Source organism: Agelaius tricolor, unplaced genomic scaffold (genome assembly GCF_023055355.1).
Source record: "Agelaius tricolor isolate 1412-34295 unplaced genomic scaffold, bAgeTri1.0.p SCAF_5, whole genome shotgun sequence".
NCBI lineage: Eukaryota > Metazoa > Chordata > Aves > Passeriformes > Icteridae > Agelaius > Agelaius tricolor.
The window spans coordinates 9,091,089-9,113,830 of record NW_027269265.1 but is presented as its reverse complement, the minus strand read 5'-3'; the positions used below and the strand labels follow the sequence as shown (position 1 = coordinate 9,113,830).

Here is a 22,742-nt window from a genome sequence, read left to right as displayed (position 1 = left end):
TCAGAGCATTTCTATAACTAACCATCTTATGTGGCCACATTTCCATATATTGCAACTACTTGTAAGAGTTGATAAATTTTCTTCACTCTGTATCTACTCAGTTGAACTACAGAGTTCCCATGGTTCAGCAGTTTCCAACTGCTAGAATCCCAGGCTCCTAGGTACCATTGTTGGGATTCACCTCACGTGCTGGGTGCATCTGAGTTGGTGAGCTTGGGCTCCATTTCTCTCCATGGAGATCAAGGAGCATTCCACTGGTTTTAGACAGTCTGGTTTTAGACATCTGACTTGGACAGAGGTCCCTTGTGCCTCAAAAGTGCCTGTGTCACTCAATAACCCCAAGGGGATTGTGCAGTGGCTCACACAGGTGCTGCAGATGTGTGCTGTGGTGTCTCATCATTTACCAGATGACTCTACCCACTTTGATATATCCATCTGAAGATAATTTCACTTTTTCTCTCTCTACAAAAAGTGTTTATGAACATAACATGTATGAAGATCATAACAAATAAGTACTAAGTGGGTCATAATGCGATTGTGTCTATTTTTTCACCTGGCAGGGCTTCAGCTGTTGGATGTTTTAGACAAGCTAAGGTAAGGATCTCTACTTATTTTTTTTTTATGAGATTCACAGTGAAGTAGCTTTGGAAACTTAATACTTAGCCAGCCTTCTGTTGTGTGAAGTGCAGTGTGCTTGGGTGGAGTGGACCATGCCTGTGCACCCATTCCATGGGAGCTAGAGGTACTTGGCCAGTGTTAGGATGCTCTTGCCAACCACAGTGTCAGGGGGACAGCTGTTGGCACAGATGGCATGCACAGAGGCTCTGGGCACAGATGGAGTGGCAGTGTCCTCATTGAGGCTGTTTCAGACTGAATCTGAAGCAGTGCTGTGGGCTCACTGAGCAGTTCACTGTGTTCAACACCCCTTCACTGCTGCTGTTGATCCCAGAAGCATCCAGCTAAAACAATTTACTAATACATATCTAAATGTAATTTAAAAATTATGTTTGATCAGAAACATCTGTGATAAATTCTAGAATGCAGTTTATGTGAGTTGCAGTTATCCATGTAAATGAAATTGCTCCATCCAACACCATAAAAAATTAAGGAAGAGAAGATCTTTTATTAGAGCTCGCTGCTCTAATACTCTAAAATTCTAACACTGAGTGGTCTTGAGAGTGCTGAAAAAGTCAGCTTTAGAGTGTGTGGTTTTTTTAAATCCAGTTTTGAATAACAGAGAAGGAGGTTTTTCAAATAGAAACATCACTGGAATATTTTTAATTAGTCTTGACTTTAAAAAAATGAAGGTGATGGCCTTGTTTCAAAAAGGTCAGAATGCTACTCTGTTATTACAGCTCCAAGGAGAATTCCATAGCAAGCCTGTGCTGTGCCAGGTTATGCCATAAGAAGTCCCATTCCTTTGTATTTGTTGATTGTAGGAAGAGGTACATTCAGTTCAAGAAAGGATGCACTGATGGCATCTCCTCCTTTATAAATCAGGCAGAGTTGGGTACTTTCAACACCAACTAGCTGAGTCTGAGAGGCAAAGAGATAAAAGCCATTTAAAAAACCAGTCATCTGAAAATTAGCGAAGGGCTCTCCACTGAAAGCAAATGCTGTAATATTGCAGAGACATCGAGGAGGAGGATCTGCTTATCCAGTGTGACACATTTGAGGAGTTCAAAATAGAGGATGATGAGGAGTTATTAAGGATATGTGATGGCATAAACATGAATGATCATCATGAGGTCTTTTCATCTCTCTTCAATAAAGTAAGTTGTCCCTCACATGGGGTGCCCCTCACACAATGGCCAAGTTAATCCACTTTGCTGGGAGGCAGCCTTGCTGTGACAGAAGCTGCTCTGTCTTCCAGGTGAGCCGCTCTCCAATCTCTGTGCAGCTGCTGTCCATCCTGCAGAGCCTGCTGCACCTGGAACCCTCTCATCACTCCAGCCTCCTGCTCTGGGAGTCCTTGGATGCTGTAGTGAACAGAGCCCTTTTACTCGCCAATGACAGTAAGAGTGACACGTCCATCCAGCCTTGCACACTCCTCTTGTTTTCCCTTGTCCCATAAAAGCCTTTCCCCAGTGTGCAGGAAATTATCTGTGGGACTTGGTGAGAGCTGAACAGAAGTAAGACAAAGCTATAGCTTCTGTGTAAGCGTCATCCCTGTGGGTGACTGCATTCAGCAGTGGGCTTGGGATTCCCAGTCTTGTTTTAATGGTTAATCCCTGAGCTTTGGCTCATGGGAATCACTGGGAATCTGTCCTCACTGGCATCCTGCCACTGGTGCTGGCCTGTCTTGCTAGCAGGCGTGCTATGAAGTGTTTGTGGGCTGGGCACATGGGAAGGAAATTGCCTAGAAGCCAAAAGTGTAGTTGTGTAAAGTGACACCAGGAAATGGACTCTCCATGGCTCCAGATTTACTGCTTGGTGAGGGTTGAAGAGGATGACCTGTGGGCCTTGTTCCCTTCCCTGACCCTGACTCATTTCTCTAGTCCAAGGGAACACAGTTGAAGAAGTCATTGAGAGGCTGCTGTCTATCAAAAAACATCCAAGCAAGCAGAAGCGAGCTGAACACCGCCTGTCTGGGAGCGCAGCTGGAGCTGTCCAGGCTGAGCCAGAGCTATGTGCACGTGCAGCTCGGTGTCCAGTGGGGTCATCAAACCCCACCAGGGCACCAGCAACACCCTCAGGGCCACTGGACAATGAAAAGAAGATCTCATCCTGCCAGTTCACAGCCTGCTGTGCCCTGCCAGAGAAATCCAACCCTCCCTCCAACACTGCTCCCAACCCGGCACCTCCAGCCCCACCACCTCTGCCCTCTGGCACAGCAGCCATGACCCCCACATCCCCCATGACAAATACACCCCCAGCCCCTCCACTCCCTGGCATCCCTCCCCCTCCACCCCCACTGCCTGGCATGGGGGCTATTCCCCCTCCTCCTCCTCCTCCTCCTCCACCACTGCCTGGCATGGGGGGCATTCCTCCTCCTCCACCCCCATTACCTGGCATGAGTGGTATCCCACCCCCTCCACCCCCTCTGCCTGGCATGGGGGGCATTCCTCCTCCTCCTCCACCCCCACTGCCTGGCATGGGTGGTATCCCTCCTCCACCTCCATTACCTGGCATGGTTGGTATCCCACCCCCTCCACCCCCGTTGCCTGGCATGGGTGGCATCCCTCCTCCTCCACCTCCATTACCTGGCATGGGTGGCATCCCTCCCCCTCCACCCCTCCTTCCTGGCATGACAGGAGATCACATAGAAGCCGTGGTGGCCTCCCAGTACAGCTGCCCCCTGGGCTTGGGCAGGCCTCCCCACAAGGCAGTGAAGACACCAACACTGAGAATGAAGAAGCTGAACTGGCAGAAGCTGCCCTCCAACGTGGTGAGAGGTAGGTGCTTCTGGCATAAAATCACTGCTGCTTTAAGGGTGCTTTACACTGCTGCTTTTGCTTCCCAGGGGAAGAAATACTGTCTTAAAGTTTGTCAGATGTGGTTGACTCTGTTTAGATACAGAACTTCCCTGATTTCCTTTACTTTTGACCTACAGAGCTGATATAAAAGTAACATGAAACTACTAATGTAATAGTAACTATTCCAACTGAATTAGTGCTTTGGAATAGCTTGTTTATAACTAAAATACTTTGAACTTCAAAGAAGAGAAAGGAATGGAAATATTTTCCTAATCACTATGATGTGCCTTAGATCAGGCTCTGATCTGAGTTCCCCAGACTTTTATTGCCCAGCTCATCTGTGCTTGTTTCTGGGTATATTAAAGTTGTGAGTAGGAGTGCATGTGAGGATCACATCACATATCTCTTGATTTTTGGGTTACATTTCCCTCTACTAGTGGATTCAAAGTGGAGCATGAAATGTGAGAAGAAGCTTGGACAAGCTGTGTCAGCTTTGTCCTAGACAAGCAAGGCATCCACTGCATGAAAGTAGGCAGAGGTGAAATCTAAATAAGGCATGTCTTCAATCACAAGAGCAGTAAAATGTTTGGATTATTGCAGTAGAGGCTTCTACAGGCATGTTAGGGTGATGATTTTTTTTAAGATATAAGAAATTGCAGTAGAAATTATTTCAAGGAGTCTTGTAGCCAGCATTATACAAGGAGACTTGAGTATAAAATGAAAAATGGAGAAGGACACAGTCAGAAAATGTTCAAGTTGTGCCCAGTCCCTCTGTTAGGATGCAAGGAAGCAAAAATAATATCAACCAGGGAACTAGAAACAAAATGTCTGAGGTCCTTGTCATGCTGATCCAGCTTGCCCAGCATGGAGGAGAACAGAGTTGTACAGGGAGGGATGGGGCTGTACAGCCTCTGTGTGCCCAGTGCTGCCTCCCCCTAGCAGGTTTCATTGCCCTTCAGCCCCTTTGGATCCCACCTGTAGCACTTGCCCCTCCTCAGTAATGACCGTTTGTCCACTAATATGGATGAATATGTCATATTAAGAGACTAATATGTCTCTTCTTATTTCATTCATGTCCTGAAGCATGTCCCTTGCTAGCAGCTCACCTTGTCCCAAGCACCAGGAGCTTTCAGCTCTCCCTGCAGCCAGTCTGAACACTTTTTCTTTCCTTCAGAGAGCCACTCAATGTGGGCTTCTGTGAGCAGCAGCAACGAGGAGATGATAGAGCCCAACTACAGCAGCATTGAGCAGCTGTTCTGCTTCCCACAGCCAACCCCCAAGGAGAAGACAGCAGCACCAGTGAAGGCAGAGCCGAAGGAGGTGAGGAGACCCCCTCGTTTTTTCGAGTAAAGATCCCTGCAGACAGCTCATCTAATATGAGATATCTTCTTTTTCTTTAATGAAGATCACATTTTTGGACTCCAAGAAAAGTCTCAATTTGAACATATTTTTGAAGCAATTTAAATGGTAAGATATGGCCAGTTTTTGTGACAGTTGACAAAACTTTGAGCAGGTTTTGCAGTATCTGGAAGGTCCTCACGAAATCTCTTCTAGCCAATGTGCTTTGGTGGTCCATGCTACTAAATCATCTGAACATTCCCCATCTTGTCCTACACTGTCTTTAATATACTGAGTTTAGGAGTTTAATTGTTTTTCTATACAACTTCCCCATATGTTGGCAAAGGAGTTAGATCTCCACTTTACAGATAAAGTCATGGCACAGACTCTTAGGGCAACCTAGACTGTGAGACACACCTGGACATCAAATCCCTCCTCAAATCAGGGCCAGTGGACAAATGAAGAGTTCAGCTTTCTGTTAAGTTAAAAGTGCTCAGAGACAGGGTCTTAGTTGTAGGATTCATCTCTGTCCTTGAAACATTTGATCAGGGCCAGAAACAAGATTTGGGTCATAGCAGGACTCCGGGTCCTGATTCCAAGTTAATTGTGGGGCGATCCCTTTCCTTTTGGATTATTGTGGTTCTTTACTAGGGAAAGCACAGAGTGCTTGCACAGATAAATCTCTTGGTAGTGTGTGATAGTTGGAAAGTGGTCTTTGGTTGATGGCTGGCTCTGCTCCTCCTCCCTGCAGCTCCAATGAAGAGGTGACTGCCATGATCCAGAATGGGGACCGGACCAAGTTTGATGTTGAGGTTCTGAAGCAGTTGCTGAAGCTGCTGCCTGAAAAGCATGAGGTCAGGAAGAAAACACCACCCTTGGTTCACAGAGCTGAGCACATTGAGCAGCCCTGCAGTCTTGATTCTCTGTTTCTCATTAGATAGAAAACCTGAAGGCCTTCAAAGAAGAGAAATCAAAGCTAGCAAATGCAGATCAGTTCTATCTTCTCCTCCTTCAGATTCCCAGGTAAGGTTGTTAGTCATAAACTTCAGCCCAATCTGTTTCTTGATTTACCTCTGAGAAGTTGAAGTTTCTTTATAGGAGCCTCACAGACCAACACTGATGGATATAACTGGTGGATTCCCCCTTCCACCTTGGAGCTATCCCTTTCCCTGTTACCCTTAGGTGAAGGGCTCTTCCTGATCCAGCATGCCTTCTCCCTCTGAACCAGCTGAAGCTGGCTCAGACTCAGGGTCAGATCTGCCCAAGGAGGCTCCATAACTTAGTGAAAGGCAGTGCAAAATGCAGTGCTAAGAAGGGGAAACTCTTCTGTTTGATGATCACAATGCACCAGCAGAACCCACATCCCTGCTGGTCCTCAGGGCCAGCAGCAGCCCCTCTCCTTCCTCCACAGGCCACACCAGTGGTTTGTTGTGGATGTGGTTGGCATGTTGTGGGGTGCCATGGGCTTGCTGGTGATGTGGGAAAGGGGCTGCTGTGCTGGCTGAGATCCCAGTGCCTTTATGCTGAGAATCCATCTCCACCCTCAGCTACCAGCTGCGCATTGAGTGTATGCTGATCTGTGAAGAGACCACCGTCGTGCTTGACATGATTCAGCCCAAAGCTGAAGCCATCCGGAGAGCCTGTGAAGGTATGGATGACCTGAGCTTATTCCTGGGTCTGATTTAAGACAGGAAATTTTAACCCCCAGAAAACTGCCCTGGAGCTCTGCAGTGTTACCCCCAAAACTCCCCTGGAGCTCTGCAGTATTACTACCCAAACCCCAAAGAACTCCTGTGTGGTCCGTTCGCTGATTTGCTGCAAATGGGATGCAACTTTAGGTATCTCCACTGATGGTCAAAGCCCATAACAGGACCAAAGATTATTTTCTCTCATCCTCATCCCTTTATTCATGCAGCAGATGTATTCCCCTGAAACACTTTGAATGGTGCAGTGCTGGAAGTTCATCAGCCCTTCCAAAGGAGCTGAATTTAGACAGCAGAGCTGGCCCTGCTGCAGCTAATCATCCATCCAGCATTATTTCCCAAATTAAGAACTTCATAATACAGTAATTTTCTCTACTGCCAGAAAACTTCCCCCAAAAGCAGCTCTGCTTTAGTATTTCCCTGCCTAGAAATGGAACCAGAAGAAAAAGGTTGTTATTTTGGGTTATAAATTGCTGATGCTCCAAAATGGTGAGTACACAGAAAGTTTATGCAATAGATTTTGGCTTCCTGTGGCAGAAACCTTTCATCCCACTCCTCTGAGAGCAGTATGCTCTTCTTGGCACTGTCAAGTGTCACCTGTCCTACAGGGCCAGTTGCCCCAACTCCTGCTGGGGGTTTCTCCAGCTGGCATTACAGCTGTTTGCTGGGATAAATTGAAGCTTCCCCCGAAGTGACTTCCAGCAGCCCAGTTGTTCTTTTGGAGCTGTTCCTGTCTCAAAGCTGAGTGCTTCAGAAAGCACAGCACTGCAGCACCCTGTTGTAAGAGCAAGGACAGGGACTGCACTCTTCATGCCTGGTCTCTACCATGAGGGACCAGGAACAGGGTGAGTATGTCTGGTTTTAGCAGCTGGCAGGTGATCATAGTGCAGTCAGAACTGGCTTCACAGCACAGCTAAATGAAGTTGGCAAGATTCAATTTGCAGCTCAGTTACCCTTGCCCACACTGGGAAACTTGCAAGGAAGGCAGGACCTTGACTGCTGTTAGTGAGGAGGGTCCCACTGCAGGTTATTTGCCATTAGGAAATGAGACCAGATGTAAAGAAAGAAACATAAGTCAACAAAGACTTTGACAGCCCATGGAACTGAATCTGCATGGAATCAGTTTCTCTGCTGGTTGGGCATTGGGCTGCAAAGCCAAAATACCAGATTTGATTTAGTGGAATTCAGAATCCCAATTTCAATGCAGTTTAGAAAATGTTCTGGTGTAACAGAAACTTTTGCTTAAAAATCCCTTATGTTTTTCAGATCTTCTGACCAGTCATCGCCTGCCAGTCTTTTGTCAACTGATTCTCAAAGTTGGAAACTTCCTGAACTACGTAAGGACTTTTTTTGTCTTCTCCTCCCCCCATTACAGTCTGTGAATGATCTCCTTTAGGGTTGTAATTTGGATGGGCACAGGAGTTACATCTGCTTTTTTTCTCTCTTGTAGGGAAGTCACACAGGCGATGCCGATGGGTTTAAAATCAGCACTTTACTCAAACTAACAGAAACCAAAGCCAACCAGACCCGCATTACACTGCTCCACCATATTCTGGAGGTACCACTGCCAAGTTCTGCACAGTAGGGAAGAGGGAGGGTTTTATCACAGATGAAACATTTCTCCTACTCTGCTGTTGGCTAATGCCACATGCTCATACTCACATCCTCCCTGGAAAACCTCAGAGTGTCACAAGTCAGGAGAATTTGAATCACTTTGGTGACTCTGGTGGAGACTGCTTGTGGGCACTACTCCTTATTTTAAGACTTGCTCTGCTTCCCTCCAGCCTCTTTTCCCAGTGTCTGCAACTTCCTTTCATATTTGTGCAATCTGCACATCAGCAGCTGCAAACCACAGAGCACAAATCTGTCCTGGCTCATCTGTACCCATTCAGCCTTTCTGCCTTTCCATGGACTTTCCCTTTTCCTCCAGACTGTGCTCAGGCTTTTCATGCTTCTCTCCAGGCCCCCATGGCTCTCCTATTCCCTGCAATGCTGTTTTTATCTTTTTTTCTCCATGCTCTGCTCTGCCACCTTCATTCATCAGTGTCCCTTGGTTTCAGTTACACATGTTCAAGCCCCGCTTTAGCTGGCAGTGGCTTCAGCAAGGACAGCTGTGAAAGTAAAGAATGCAAGACTCAAGGCCTTTTAGTACCCTTCTGGGACTGTGGGAAGTGTCAGATTGCATCAAACCACAGTCCTGCCTCCCTCTATGCTCAAGAAGAGCTCTGCTTTGCTTTGAACTATGAGTATTTCTGAGGGTTCAGTTCTCTTCTGTGTTTTTATAGCCAGAGGAAACGCCTTTCCTCTGAATGTGCAAACTACAGACAAGGGGGCAATAGCAGAACTTCTGTCCATGTGTCTGCCCCCCAGCTTCCCCTTGGCTCCTGCCACACCCCAAATAACACTTATTTCTCTCTTCCTCTTCAGGAAGTAGAAAACAGCCACAAGGACCTACTGGAACTGCCAAAGGATCTTGAATATGTTTCAAAAGCAGCAGGGTAAAATTGTGTGTCACTTCCTTTGAATTAAAAACAAAAATAAATCCCATGCACATCAACAATGTACCAGAAATTAGGAAACACACAGCTGGTATAGAGATTAACAAGATGGCATCTTACATAGTTTTAACTGAAAGATTTGGTTGATGAATGTTGAAAGCTCTTTAATATATAATAATTCTACTACAGCTGGCAACACTTAGGACTGAAATTTGCAGAGCAGTCAGTTAAAACTGCCTCCCAGACCCTTCTGAAATGTGCACTGCCTTTGTGGTGGCAGGAGCTGGTGAGGGTCAGCTACCCAGACATTTCTGAAGTCCCGTCAGGCAGGGGAAGTGAGCATGGGTGGAGAACAGCCTTTTGAACAGGTGGGCTTTTTTTGGCACTCATCTACCTAATACACAGAATTGTAGGTAGGCCTGGCAGCCTTTCCATAAGTACTGTGAGGGGAAGCTGTTTTCCCTGAGCTTGGACTGTATAGAGAGTTCAGAGCACAGGGTTCAGTTCAGTGGAGTGGTGGGAAACAAAGGGGTGACCAAACCACCAGTTCAGACTTGTCCACTCCTTGGTCAGCTCAAGATGCTGGAGTGTCAGCTAATGGCAGGGTTCTTTGTGATTTCAGAATTAATCTTGATATTATACGCACGGAGTCCGGTACCAATTTAAAGAAGTTGCTGGAGCTTCAGCGGAAAGTCTTATCATCAAATGAGGATGTGAAACAACAGTATGAGAAACCCATCCAGGTCAGTAACAGAGCTGCCTTAGATCTCCCCCATTACACACAGAGAGGTGCTGCATGGTACATCTGCAGCTCAGGAGCCTCATGAGAGGGAAGAAAATATTGCCACAAGACATGCTCTCAGATTTGGAAATACGATGCAATGCTGTACAACCCAAATATGCAGTGGCCAGCTGCACCCCAAACTTAGATACATTTGGGGAGGCCATTTCTTAGGATGCTGCCCCAACTGCTCTGTCCATGCTCCTGTGTGACTCCTCACTTTAAGAGAAGATGGTCACCTTCTGTGTGGATCACCAGAGTGAAGCCCTTTGCTTGGAATTAAGCTTTGCATGGAGCTTTCCATGTCTTGCTCAAGCCAGACTGCCCTGTAAGTTAACACAGCACAGTTGCAAAGAGTGAAGATCATCTGCAGATCTTAATTTCTTCCCACCTGCTTTCTAAAAGCTGCAGTTAAAAGCCAGGACCCAGAGTCCTGCTCTAAGCTCTGATCCTTTCTCTATGAGTGCACCTCATTCATTGCCCTCTGGATGGTGTTTTACAGTGTGCATTTAATGTGTTTCAGGATAGCATTGATGCCTCCAGAAAGCTGGAAGAAGAATTTGAAACCATTGAAAAGAAGAGAGAAGAACTTGCAAATTATCTCTGTGAAGATCCAAGCAAGTTGTCCTTAGAGGACATATTCAGCATCATGAAGACCTTCAGAGATCTCTTTATCCGAGCCCTGAAGGTTGGCAGCTGCACACAGGATGCTGAGCACCCCTAGTGCTGGAAGCTGCCTCCACTCCAATGGACAGGGGTGGGATGGGCACCCCAGTTCAGGGGGGAATCTGGTTACACTGGTTACAGCCTCTTCCTTTTGGCACTTGGCATGAGGTCTCCCAGTGAAGTGGTGTCTGATCCCTCCTCCACTGCATCCTCATGGATGGAGGTTCTGGTGCTGCCGGGCCTGGCCCAAACACCAGGGATTTGTGATTTTATTTCAACTTTAGCTGCAGAGTCAATCACAAAGATGCCTTTGAGCCAAGTGTGCAAATTGTAGAGAAAAGGGCTTACAAAACTTAACCCTTTGCTCCAGCCTGAGGCAAACAGGCTCAGAAGGAGGATACGTTGTCAAAAAGCCACCTGTTTGGAAAAAACTGTGGCTTCAGTGTCTCCCACTGTCACCTTAGCTCGAGGTCAGGCAGGTGAGCACACTGCAGGTGGCTGTGTGAGGCATAGCACCACTGCCACCTCCAGCTGGGACGTGGCAAAATCCTGGCTAAGTCAGCAGTCCCCTCTCACCATTTTGGTAAGACAGCCCTTATTCCCAATGCCCATTATATTTATTGCACAGAACAAAGCCAGAATTTCTCTTCCTTCATCTATAGATCTCCTTTCTCTTCATCATCTTCTTTAGCAGACATTTACCCAACCTTCTCATGCTACTGTTACCTCCCTGCAGGAAAACAAGGACAGAAAGGAGCAAGCTGCCAAAGCAGAGAAGAGGAAAAAACAGCTAGAAGAGGAAGAGGGCAAGAGACAGAAGGGAGAAAATGGAAAAGTCAGTGAGTATCTGAAATGGCTTCAAAAAATAGAGATGGAGCCATAGGAGCTCTTTGGTGGTCCTGCTTTAATGGACCAGTAGTGGTAATTTATTTTGTAGGTTTCTAGGTGCTGGCTGTCTAAAGGCTTTTAGGAGTCTTACAGCCCTAGCTAAGAATTGACTTTCCACAGTTGCAGCTGGGCAGAGAAGTTAATTTTAGGTTTGCTGACTGAACAGCAAAGAAGAAAGAAAATCACCACAAATTAAATATTTCAGTTAACTTTTCCAGTTTCTAAACATAACTTTTGAATCCCAAATCTAAAAAGAAACATTTGACTTTTCCACCATCCAAGGTCTTCATATACACTTGAATAGTCTCTCTTCATCACAGTTGTCCCAAAAATCTTGCATATTGCTTAAATATGCCTTCTGCTGGATGAAAATGAAAGACTAAAAAATGCAATTGGAAGAAGCAGAAAGGAAAGACAAATCAAAATTATTTTTCCTCAAAAAAAAAAAAAAAAAAAAAAGCATTCCCACAAACATTGATAACAAACAGGGAATATTTCACGGTCGTGGGACAACCAGGGATGTGTCCAGGCAGAGCTGGTGCCACTTGTGCCAGGCTGTAGCACCAAGACTTGGGAGCAAATCCCTTGTGTTCAGCCAGGATGGGCTGCTGTGGGATCATGGAGCACTGCTGTGGGATCATGGAGCACTGCTGTGGGATCACAGAGCTGCTCCCACATCTGCTGTAGGTGCCTTGCTCCTGCCCAGTGGCTGCTTGTGCTGGGGCAGCAGGAGGCGCCTCCAGCAGTGGCATCACTGCATCTCCTGCTGGCCTGTGTCAGGGGCAGGTGTAACTGCCATCCCTCTCTCCCCAGTCAAGAAGGGGCTGATGAAGCAGGAGGAGGTGTGTGTCATCGACGCCCTGCTCGCCGACATCAGGAAAGGCTTCACGCTGAGGAAGACAAAGAACAGACACGAGTCAGAGGCAGCTCCTAAAGCCTTGTCTGCAGAGAGCCTGGAGGAAAGCCAGTCTGGTAAGGACACACACCTGACTACCTGCAGCTCTTCATTCCCATCTGCCTCTGAGCCAAGCATGCACCAGTGAGAAGCCTTTGTGTTTGCATTTGGGGCATTTTATTTAAGGAGGTTTTGCAGCCAGTGCCAAGGAGAAGAGGAGCAGAGAGCCTTGAGCTGTTGCTAGCCAGGTCTGTCCCAAAATTAGCAGGAATTTGGAGCAGCATGGCTCTGCATCTGTGTTGATAAACCCTCTGAGGTGCTTAACCCATGTGTCAGCCATGGCACCATGCTGATGAGGCACTGCTGTTATCCCCACACAAGTCCCCTGCATGCTCTCAAGTCTCAGTAGCACAGTGTGTTCCTGTCTTGGAGACTGCTGCATCCCATCTTAGTCTACACTTGGGAGACTGAAGAAACCCTTTAAAAAAGATAAGAAACCCTATCTGCAGAAGTACCTGAGTCCTTTAGGTGCTTGTGAGGAGACAGCCTCATGGGTTTAGGTTTTCTTTGGTCTCTTGACCTCAGTGTCAGTGCAGTTAGGCAAATCCAAGGACATTGGTCTGTCCTAGGCCTGCTCTGCAGGGCAGGTTAAGGCTGGCTAATGGGCAGCCTTGAAGTCCTCCCACACCAGGCCAGCAGTCCAGCCTGGTCCAGGACCTCACAGGCAGGTTCTCTCTTCTGCTGTAGACTTTAAGATTTCCTTGCAAGTCCTGGAACCTCCATGGAAATCAGCCATTTTGTAGAAAAGACACATTAACACCTGCTGGAAACAAATCAGGGGCTTTGCTGAGCTGGAGCCTGGAGTCCAGCCAGGGTGACCACATGGGTATAATGAGGGGAGGTACAGGGAGGATAAACTGGTGCTGCCTCTGCATTGGAGAGCTGCATTGGAGCTGCTTTAGGGTCAGTGCTCCCTCCACAGGCAGCTGCTGACCTGTAACCTCTGCAGGGTAGGTGCATCTTGGCTGATTCCTGATGAAACTGCAGCTGTGGCTGATTGTGTGTTTTCTGTTTAAAGGACAGAGCATGAAGGATCCACAAGCAGCAGGGAAGCAGATTGATGACAAGGCTGAGCAAAACAAGGATGATCATCCCTCAGAAAGCACTCCTCCCTCAACCACTGCCCCGATGGAGACAGGTGGAGGTGTTACAAATGCTTCAGCTTCAGGCCCAGTATTATCTACAAACAGTGCTGGAGGAAGTCTGCCACTGGAGTCCCAGACCAAAAGCCCCTCAGAGAGCGTGGTGGAAGCTGATGGAGCCAGTCAGACCACACTGGGCCTCGGGATGGAGCAGGCAAACAACATGGAAAGCCTCCAGCCCAGCACAAAGAGCGGCTCCCTTGGCTTCTCCGTGGCTGACATAGGCACAAGGATAAGCTTTGTGAGCAGCAGTTCAGCCCCTGCTCTGAGAGACCAACTCAGCTGGACTAATGAGTCCATGTCAGGAGGCCAGGACAAGGAATGCCCAGCTGATGGCTCAGAGAGTGCTCAGCCTGCTCCCTGCCATGAGGCTCAGCAGGCAGAGTCAAAAGAAATGACGAAGGAGAATGAAGACCCTGGTACAGACTCACTGTTGGACACCTCTCAAGACAAGTCCTTCTCAGAGGAGCCGGCCACCGACTCCTCTTGCTCAGCAACACTTCCCCCAGAGCAAACTCACAGTGACAGGGAAAAGCAGAGGCCATCAGGGAAAAGGAAGAAGAAGAAGAGGCACAGCAAAAGCTACTCAGGTAGCCTATTTTATAAATAGCCCTTGGGGACTGACTTAAATATGGGAACCTTCCTGATATATTTGTATACACCTCTTCCCTTCCACTTCAAGGCCCAGTGCCCCCTGCCCCTAGAGTCACACTGTTTCATACAGTTATTATCTTTTTCAAACCTGAAAGAGCTTTAAAAAGAAAAACACAAGCATAGTTCATTCTGGTGACACATAAGTAATTTATAAAGGAGTAATGATGAATCAATAATTCAAAAGCCCATTACACATATGCAGTAAAGATGGCAATAAGCACATCTGTCAAGTGTGCTAAAGACAGCTACAAGGCACGGTTATGTGCAAACAAGAGCTCCATTAGGCTCCAGAGCAGTGATTAAGAGCAGTTAATACTCGGTACTTAATCAGCAATCACCCCTCTGAACTACTTATAAACACATAAAAGCAGCAGCATCAATGCTGCCTTGGGCTTGTTTGATTTTTCCCCTCATTGCAGCAGCACTTTTGCCTGACAACCTGCCCCAGGGGTGCTTTAGGTGCTTCTAAACATCAGGCCCTCAAACCATCTCTGCAGAGGGAGGGGGAAAGGTCAGTCACTGAAAAAGAGCATCTTGCTGATGCTTCCACCAAGGATATGTCCTCCAGCTGGTCTGCCCTGCTGGGGCTGGGAGGGAGTTCGTCTCCTGGAGCCACACAGGCCTCCCTCTTCTTACCAAAATCCTCAGCCAGTCCCAAACCTGGGAAGAGTGTCCAAGTCCTTTAGATCCTACCACCCTTGGGTGGGTACCTTAATCCCAAATTGGAGATGCCTCGTAGGGAAGACAGATGGGTCTGTCAGCCTTTAGAACTTACAGTCTCTTTTCCAAAGCCTATTTTCTGCAAGATCCTGAGGTCAAACAAATGGGCAGGCAAATGGGAAAGTCTCTTTTTACCAATGCTTGATTTTTCCCTTTCAAGAAGAAAGGAAAGGAGGGTTTGAATACCCATTGCTGAGAAAGACAGCATAGGTTGAGCAGCTGCCACAGAGGGACTTACCCTTTGAATGCAGCGTGCCCCAGGGTTGTAGTTATTTACATTTCTAAACATGCTACTTTCCCCTGGTTAAAAACAAGCCACAAATGAGAAGTTATTTCCTGTAATGTTGGTTCCTGAACTTGCTTCATCTGAGGAGCAGAAGCTGCAGCAATGGGAGCATCCCATGCTCCCAGCCCTGGCAATGCTTTCCTGACACCTGAAATTAGGACTTCTGGCTTAAGAACTGACCCCAGCCTGCAAAAGCCACAGAGTTCCCTGGACATCCAGGGAAGGCATCAAGAGGGCTGGAACTAGATGATCTTTAAGGTCCCTTCCAACCCAAACCATTCCAAGATTCTATGTTCTTAGGGACCTCTCTGCTACTAGACAGTATTTTCATCATAAAAAAGTTCCCTGTTGTTACCTTGGCCTTGCCATGATCAGATATATTTGGTGTCTCTCTTTTGTTCAAAAGCAGAGGTTGAGACTGATACTGGAGATAATAAAACAAAAAAAGATTGTGTGGCACAATGAGGTATGTAAACTCACAAAGATTTTTTTTTGTGAACTAACCACAGCACTGGGACTTCACAGACCTAATCAGTATTCAGCATATCACCTGAGCTTTTTGTCTTTGTGTCTAATCACAAACACATGTGAAATAAATTTGTTACTCTGATTTTTCCTCGCCAGGGTGTTGATCTTGTGTTGAGTGGAGTCAGTGCTGATCTCCACTCGACACAGGGTCACAGCCCACATGTTTGTCCTCTGTGTCAGCAGCAGCCAAACTGCTTCTCCCTGCAGATAATTAAAAGCCATTATTCTAACCAAACAATCAGACTTCATGTGATGAACAAAGTCCTTGCTTTGATCACATTATTATCTCAAAAACTGTAAAAATGCAATTTCAGTACCTACCTCCAGCAAAGAACATTTGGTTTGCTTGTGGGTAACCACTTTCTATAGCACGGTTTAAATGTGGGTATCTGGAGAAGGGAATAAAACACTGGACCTAGGGGCAAATTCTAGCTGGGGCAAGATACCAGCTCCCACTCAAAGCTAAATTCAACTCCAGAGTTGCACACAAGTTCCCTGCATCCTTCACTGATGCTGGCAACATGCAATTGCCCCTCAAAAGGAGTTCTAGGATGAGGCTTCCATTTGCAAAACTTCCCCTGTTTTTACAGCAAGTGGAAAGAAAAGCAAGAAAAATAAACAAGTGAAGCCCCCACTGTACTGAAATTGCATAGTTACACATTGTCCTTTCCATGCTGATGAGCATCTCTTATGAACTAAATCAATATCATCAAATCTCTTTGTCTTGTTTCCTGAAAGGAATGTATTTATTGTCCAGCATGCCCAGCTCCCTGGGGCTGGGAGCCCAGCTGGGAGCCCTGCTCCTGCACAGAGACAGGAGGAGTCTGTGCAGGATTTCCCCACAGGATTGCTTTTGTTCCTGCACCTGGAGCATGACTGCTAGCAAGAGAAAATGGGATATGCATTGGGTAGTTACAGTCCTCACTACTCCTGCCCTCCTTTTGGCTCTTTTCTTGCAGTACCATAGGAGTACATGAAGTGGAAGTAGCTCCATTGGTTTAAAAATCCTAAGAAAGATTTCCTGCAGGATCAGAAAATGTTAGCAATGGAGCAGAGGTGAGAAGTACACCAGAAACAGAGGACATGCTGCATTGGAAGGGCAGCTGGAACCATGAGTTAAGCTTAACTCAATTTTCCTAAAGCATACAGGCTTAAAAAAAGTCATATTTGAAAAAAATATATGAAGCACAGTTTTGCTTTGTCCTGGGAAGACAAGGAAATGCAGCACAGGCAAATGCATGGGCATACAGTACCTTTATGAAGTCAGGCAGGAGTTTCACTGCATCCTTGGAATGCATTGCCTGGCATTGCACCAGCAGAGCCTACCTGGGCTTTGATGCCAGGAGGGCAGCAATGAGCTGCACCTTGAAACCTGCACTTCTCTTTTTCCTCCTCTTCTCCTGTATGTCCCACAGCAAGGGCAGCAGAAGCAAAAACCCATTTGCTTGTCCTAGTCTCCTGCCAGAGAGCTTCCTCTCCCAAATGCAGCTCCTGTCTTGATGAGACAGATAAGAGAGAACTTCTTGATAAGACAGATTCAGCAAGCCTGGAGTGTTAGCAACCAATATTTTTTCCTAGGATCTTTCCTAGGATTTTTTTTTTTTTGTTTATTTTATGTTTTGTCCCAAGCATACATGGTCTGTTCAGGTCCCCAGTAGTTCTCTTTTGGTACAGGATATTTCTTTCTCTGGTGGATTTGCTGATGTGGAAGTTAATGGGTCTCAGTGAAGCCACAGAAATTTTCTTCCTCTTGTGCAGATCCAGCTGCAGGGATCAAGACTCAAACCCCTTATGAGTTTTTACAGCTTCCCTGACAGCAGCAGAGGGCAGGAACAGCCTGAGACTCTGTGATAATACTTCAGAGCAGTAAAAGACTGTAATCAGCTACTGAATTCTTGCCTCACTTTGACCATATCTTGTTATGCAGCAATTTCTGTAATAATGCCTTTAAATGTCAGCTCTCACATCTAAAGAGTGGTATTCCACATTATCTTCATGTTCTTGAAAGAAACGGTTTAGTTTTTCCTCTGGAATCAAGGCACTGGTGGTCACACTGTGTGCACTCTGGTAACATCTCAACTCATTTCCAGCCAAGTCCTGAAAGAGCCTAAAGAATCATTTTATTAAGGTGACAGTAAAAGAGAGGAGAGACTGTACAAACACCTGAACTCAAGAGAGCTGCTCTTTGAGTGTGCCTGCCTTAAACTCTAGAGGATTCCTAGAGACAAATGTTCACATCTGTCTGTGCAGCTCTCCTTTTCCTCCCCTCTGTGTGTCACTTGGAATGGTTAGGGGAGAGAAAAGCCTTGAAAGCACAAGTCCATGAGCAATTGGGCTTTGGCAATTTCCCTGCTCGCAAATCTGCTTGATTTATTCCCTAGAAAATAAAAGGAAAACCAAACCAGGAGTACAGACCAGCTCAGAGACCACAGCCTGGTGAGGAGGGAGGGCAAGGGCAGAAGGGCAGCTATGACATGCACATGGCACAGTGGCACATCAACCTGCAACCTTCCCCTGCAAAGACACAGAAGGGATTGAGATTCCAGGTTTTCCTTTCATTCTTGAGGGACAGATGCTTCACTTCCCCTTCTGCAGACCCAGTATTGTCTGTGGGCAGTTTTTAAATAGACTGTGAGAATTTCATCAATCTAATCTCCCTGCTAGCCCTTTGCCTTCATGTCTGCCTTCAGAAATGGTATTTGATTCAGTTATGGAGTGAGACAAGCTACAGTGTGCTGCCCCATCCTTCTGACAGTCCTGCTAAATCCTCTAGATTTAGTTAGTTCAGCAATTTAGTACCTAGAAGGATATATGTTATTGGACTAAACTTAAAAGCAAAGTTGCCCAAACTCTGGAGCATCAAGATTGGTTCTGGAAACAGGAGGTTTTTATTAAGTACATCAAACCACCTGTTTTTAGGTTATCTGAGGAAAAGATGAAACTGATTTCCCTAGTAGCACCTCAACCATTAGATACACATGCATGCAAAAACACACCACTTTTGTTCATAGTTGCAAATAATTTGCATTTCCCCCTCTTCCTGCAGGTGTCATGGCAAGGCAGAAGGTATGAGAGAACCTCTCATGTGTCCCTGGAGTGCTGCCACCTTCTGAGACTCCCAAGTTCTGCATCAATGAAATGCCACCATGGACAACTTCTGCCCCATGAAGACCCAGAGCCTCTCCTCATGCAGCCTTTCACTCCCCTCCCCAGGACCTAAAGAGCCTCCCCAGAGACTCTGGACCCCTCAGCCTGTGCACTGGGCACCTGTGGGGACAGGGGATGGCTCTGTGCATAGTGGTGGTGAAAGGGTCAGACCTGTCACCCACTGTCCTGGAAGCCAAGGCTTTCAACCTGCTCTTAGGCCAAACTTCTCTTGAAATGACAGCTGAGTGTGGCCCAAGAGCAGACTGCAGTGGTTAGCCCTTGAAGAAGTGTTAAAAACAGCAGTGCCTCAACTAAATTAAGGATATAAATTAAGCAGTGGCTGTACCATCACAGGTGGAGGTGCGTTAAATCCCTCTTCTCATTGCCCACTGATGACTTATATTGGACCAGATCCAAGACTCAGATTAGACAAATGTGTTTTTACTCTCAATCACTTAAAGCAAGGGAAATTGGTTACAGGGGAAAAAAGCAAGTAAAAGTATGTATTTTACTAAGCATATGGCCATATAAACAGTGTCTGGTTCCTACATGATGCTTATGTGCAATTAAGTTGAATGCATCAGTAGTCTTAAGTAGTCTTGTCACACATGCTGATGCATCCATCAACCTTTGGAGAGCCATGGCTCTGGTTTCTCTTACTAAAGCAAATGAAGAGTTTTTCCAGAGTGTTCTATTGGACACATTTTAAGCTTATCCTGTAGTAAATCTCTGGGTTTGACTTCCATTGTCAGCTGCTTGTACTTGAGAGTCTGTGTCCAAGCTGCAGAACGTGTGGAATCATGTTACTTTGGCTTTAAAACTGGGACTGTGCAGTACTGTGCTTTCAAAATTCAGAGCTTTATTTCTCAAGTTTTGTAATAACACTGTATAATAATTTTGTACATAGCTGTCCATTTAAAATGATCTATGTTTGTTGAATCTATGGTGTGATATGTGCTGAAACATAAATCCAGTGGAAGAGCTGGGTACATTTCAGAACTGTTCATTTATATGGTAACTCACTGTGGCTAAACTAATGTGCAGGCTAAAGCTTATTTTGCTCTGCTTAATAGGACTTGTAATGTCCTTGTAATACTGAAAACTTAGAAGTGAAACCAAGAATTAAATCACTGGTTTGCTTTAACCAAGGCATCACTATGAGCATATTGAAAACTGGTCAACAGAGGCAGAGATGTTGAGAACAGACACGTGGGCAGGATCAGTGCAGGAGACACTGCTGAATAGCACAGCCCTGTTGCAACAGAAAACTGATTCCTGCTGGCAGAAGCAGGGATACCCCCAGCATTCCCTGGAGAACCATGCACCCAGGTTTGATTTTCAGGGCTGTCTCTATCACATCTACAGGTATCTCCCCTTTTTTCCCCTCTTTTCCAGTCTCAGAGCACATCACCCAAGCACCATATTTTTACTCCTCAATCTAGCTCTGCTGCTCTCAGATTTGACTCCAAGCTGCAAAAACCTGAGTATTAAACACATTATTTCCAGCTCTGTACAGCCCAGGCTAGCTGTGCACAGCCAGCCTTCTCCTCTCCACCCCACTGTTTGATCAATAGGAACATCATCATTTGGAGATGAAGGACTGGGGAGCAAACAGGTTCTCTGGGTGTTACCTAGGGAACCTTTCCTGCTGATGCCCCACTGGCTGCTCACTTCAGATGCTACAGCATGTGTCCATTTCTCCATCTGAGTCTTTCAGCTTCCCTCATTTCCAGAGTTTTTATTACTCTGTATGCTTACCTTGGCATTTAAAGAGAGGGTTTTTGGCATTATCTTTCCCCTGCTTTCAAGAGTTTACAAAGAAATGGGTTATTTTGAGCCACCAGAGGCTCTTTGTTCAATAGTCATCTGTAAATTATCTATTCAATCACATCCCAATAAGCAGCCTCAAGCACAACATTTATAATTTATTGCTCCAGAGCAGCTCTGTTTCCATTACAGTGATTATTTCAGAAGAACAGAAGAAAAGAATCAGAGGAGGTCAAAGACTGAAATTCAGCTGGGATGTGGAGTTTTGTTCCATTTATGAGCTTGAAATAAAGCTCATGACCCTGAAGATTTTTCAGTGGTTGCAAGACCAAATTAATTGTTGGTGAAAAGAATATAATGGCCAATTCAACAGAGCTTTGGTCTTTTAAGTCAACCATGAGTACAGACCTCAAAATAGAATTCTTGTGGTGTATTACAGCAACAGCACATGGAGTCTGGTATGTAAACCAGGCTGTGACCACCACAAGCTTCTTGCTGCCAAATAAATGCATCTTGTATAATTAAGCATTGGCTATATGATAAAATGAAAGTACAGGAGAAATCAGCTGAAGTCTTTTCCAAATATTTCACATAAAAAATTAGGTATGTTTAATGAGATGGATTTTCAGGGTTAGTTTTTTGGGGAGTTTTGGTTGTTGGTTTTTGGTTTTTTTTCCCAGTACTGAAAATATTTCAAAGTTTAGAATAAAAATAAATACTTGGTGAGTTTTCTTTCTCTGGTGGGGCTGGGGAAGTCCTATATTTTCCACTTTATATAGGATATAAAGCACCTAAGCATAATTGCCATATATGCCAATAATTGTCATACATGCCAATAATTGTCACACATGCTTAGTAATAATTACCAATTGTTTTGCTCTTCTTCCAGTTCCCTCAGTACCCTTGGGTGGGTCCCATCCAGCCCCATGGATTTGTGAGTGCCTAAATGGCACAGCAGGTCACTGACTATTTCCTCCTGGATTGTGGGGGACCTATGCTGCTCTCTGTCCCTGTCTGCCAGCTCAGGGGGCTGGTTGCCCTGAGGATAATTATTCTTAAAGACTGAGGCAAATAAAGCGGCCTTTTCCTCATCTGTGGTGACAATGTTCCCTTCCACATCCCCAAAAGGATGGAGATTTTCCTTGTCCCTCTTTTGCTGGGAGTATATTTATAAAAACACTTTTTCTCATCTTTAATAGCAGTGGCCAGATTGAATTCTAGCTGAACTTCTGCCTTCCTAATTTTCTCTCTGCACGACATCTCACCATCCCTATAAATGTTCAAGAAACTACTTGATGTGACACTTAGTGCTGTGGTTTAGTTGGCACAGTGGTGTTTGGTCAAAGGTTGGACCTGATGATCTTGGAGGTCCCTCTCCAATGTTAATGATTCTATGAAAAGAGGGAGAGATATAAATGGAGCTATATCTAGTTCACGAGCACCACCACAGCTTTGCACTCTCCTTGGAGCATGGCTGAAATCTCAAAGCTATGCCTGGATCTCTTGGGTGTATTATTTGGTCCTCTCCTACATTCCATACAGCCATGGGGGCTGAGAAATACCTTCTGTTCCAGTTAGAAAGAGGCAGGATAAATTAAAATAAAAGAAAAATGCATAAGCCTGTTTTAGGAAAGTTAACCAGTTTCCATTCCATCTAAATGTAAAGCCTGGATCCAGGGCTTCATACTTCTGGTACACAGTGATCAAACAAGTACAACATGCAAGCCTACCAATGATAAACATCAGCACTGTAGGAACCCTGGCTCATTCTGTCTGTGTGGTAATAGTCATGGCCATGAAATATGGGTGAACATGTTAGTCATGAGGTTATGTCCCCATAATATGGCTGAAAGCAAATACAGTCATAAACCAACTCCATCAGAAACCACATTTTGTTTGGTCACCTTACAATCAAAAGTGGGCAGGATATGATAAACAGCTTTCCCATTACTAGAAGTGTGACTACAGAGGGTTAAAAATGGGGTAGTGGTAATGACAGTACCTCTCTAGATGTTTGCAATTACTGCATGGTGTCAATCTTGCAAAATAACCACAGGATTTGCAGGATTTGCAACAGAAATTAGGTCCATAGTAAAGAAAAATGTTTCCAATTCCTTAGTACAGAGCAGGTACTAGATCTTAAATACCAGGGGAGAATTTGATCACTGCAAGTTAATCAACATATTCAGTCAGCTCTGTGAGTAACTCACCCCTTCATCCATGCTGTGCTAGCACTTAATTCACATTAGGAAC

General features: G+C 45.6%; 1 protein-coding gene across 6 annotated transcripts in view; it reads left to right on the top strand.

Annotated features, from left to right (window-relative positions):
* LOC139589722 (inverted formin-2-like) overlaps positions 1–21,580 on the top strand; it is a 42,677-nt gene extending 21,097 nt beyond the window's left edge. The window contains exons 5-23 of one of the 6 annotated variants that reach the window (XM_071426317.1): positions 561–594; positions 1,631–1,772; positions 1,874–2,015; positions 2,499–3,395; positions 4,591–4,736; positions 4,822–4,883; positions 5,506–5,608; positions 5,692–5,777; positions 6,302–6,402; positions 7,724–7,794; positions 7,908–8,015; positions 8,885–8,955; positions 9,578–9,698; positions 10,260–10,424; positions 11,139–11,241; positions 12,104–12,262; positions 13,264–13,977; positions 15,457–15,513; positions 18,622–21,580. In XM_071426317.1, coding sequence (XP_071282418.1) covers positions 561–594; positions 1,631–1,772; positions 1,874–2,015; positions 2,499–3,395; positions 4,591–4,736; positions 4,822–4,883; positions 5,506–5,608; positions 5,692–5,777; positions 6,302–6,402; positions 7,724–7,794; positions 7,908–8,015; positions 8,885–8,955; positions 9,578–9,698; positions 10,260–10,424; positions 11,139–11,241; positions 12,104–12,262; positions 13,264–13,977; positions 15,457–15,512 — 3,281 coding nt within the window. In that variant the 3' untranslated portion in view covers position 15,513; positions 18,622–21,580. Of the gene's footprint in view, positions 1–560; positions 599–1,630; positions 1,773–1,873; positions 2,016–2,498; positions 3,396–4,590; positions 4,737–4,821; positions 4,884–5,505; positions 5,609–5,691; positions 5,778–6,301; positions 6,403–7,723; positions 7,795–7,907; positions 8,016–8,884; positions 8,956–9,577; positions 9,699–10,259; positions 10,425–11,138; positions 11,242–12,103; positions 12,263–13,263; positions 13,978–15,453; positions 15,514–18,621 lie in introns of those variants that run through there. The other 5 variants (XM_071426316.1, XM_071426318.1, XM_071426320.1 and 2 more) reach the window with 5 other exon arrangements.
* Positions 21,581–22,742: the final 1,162 nt, after the last annotated feature.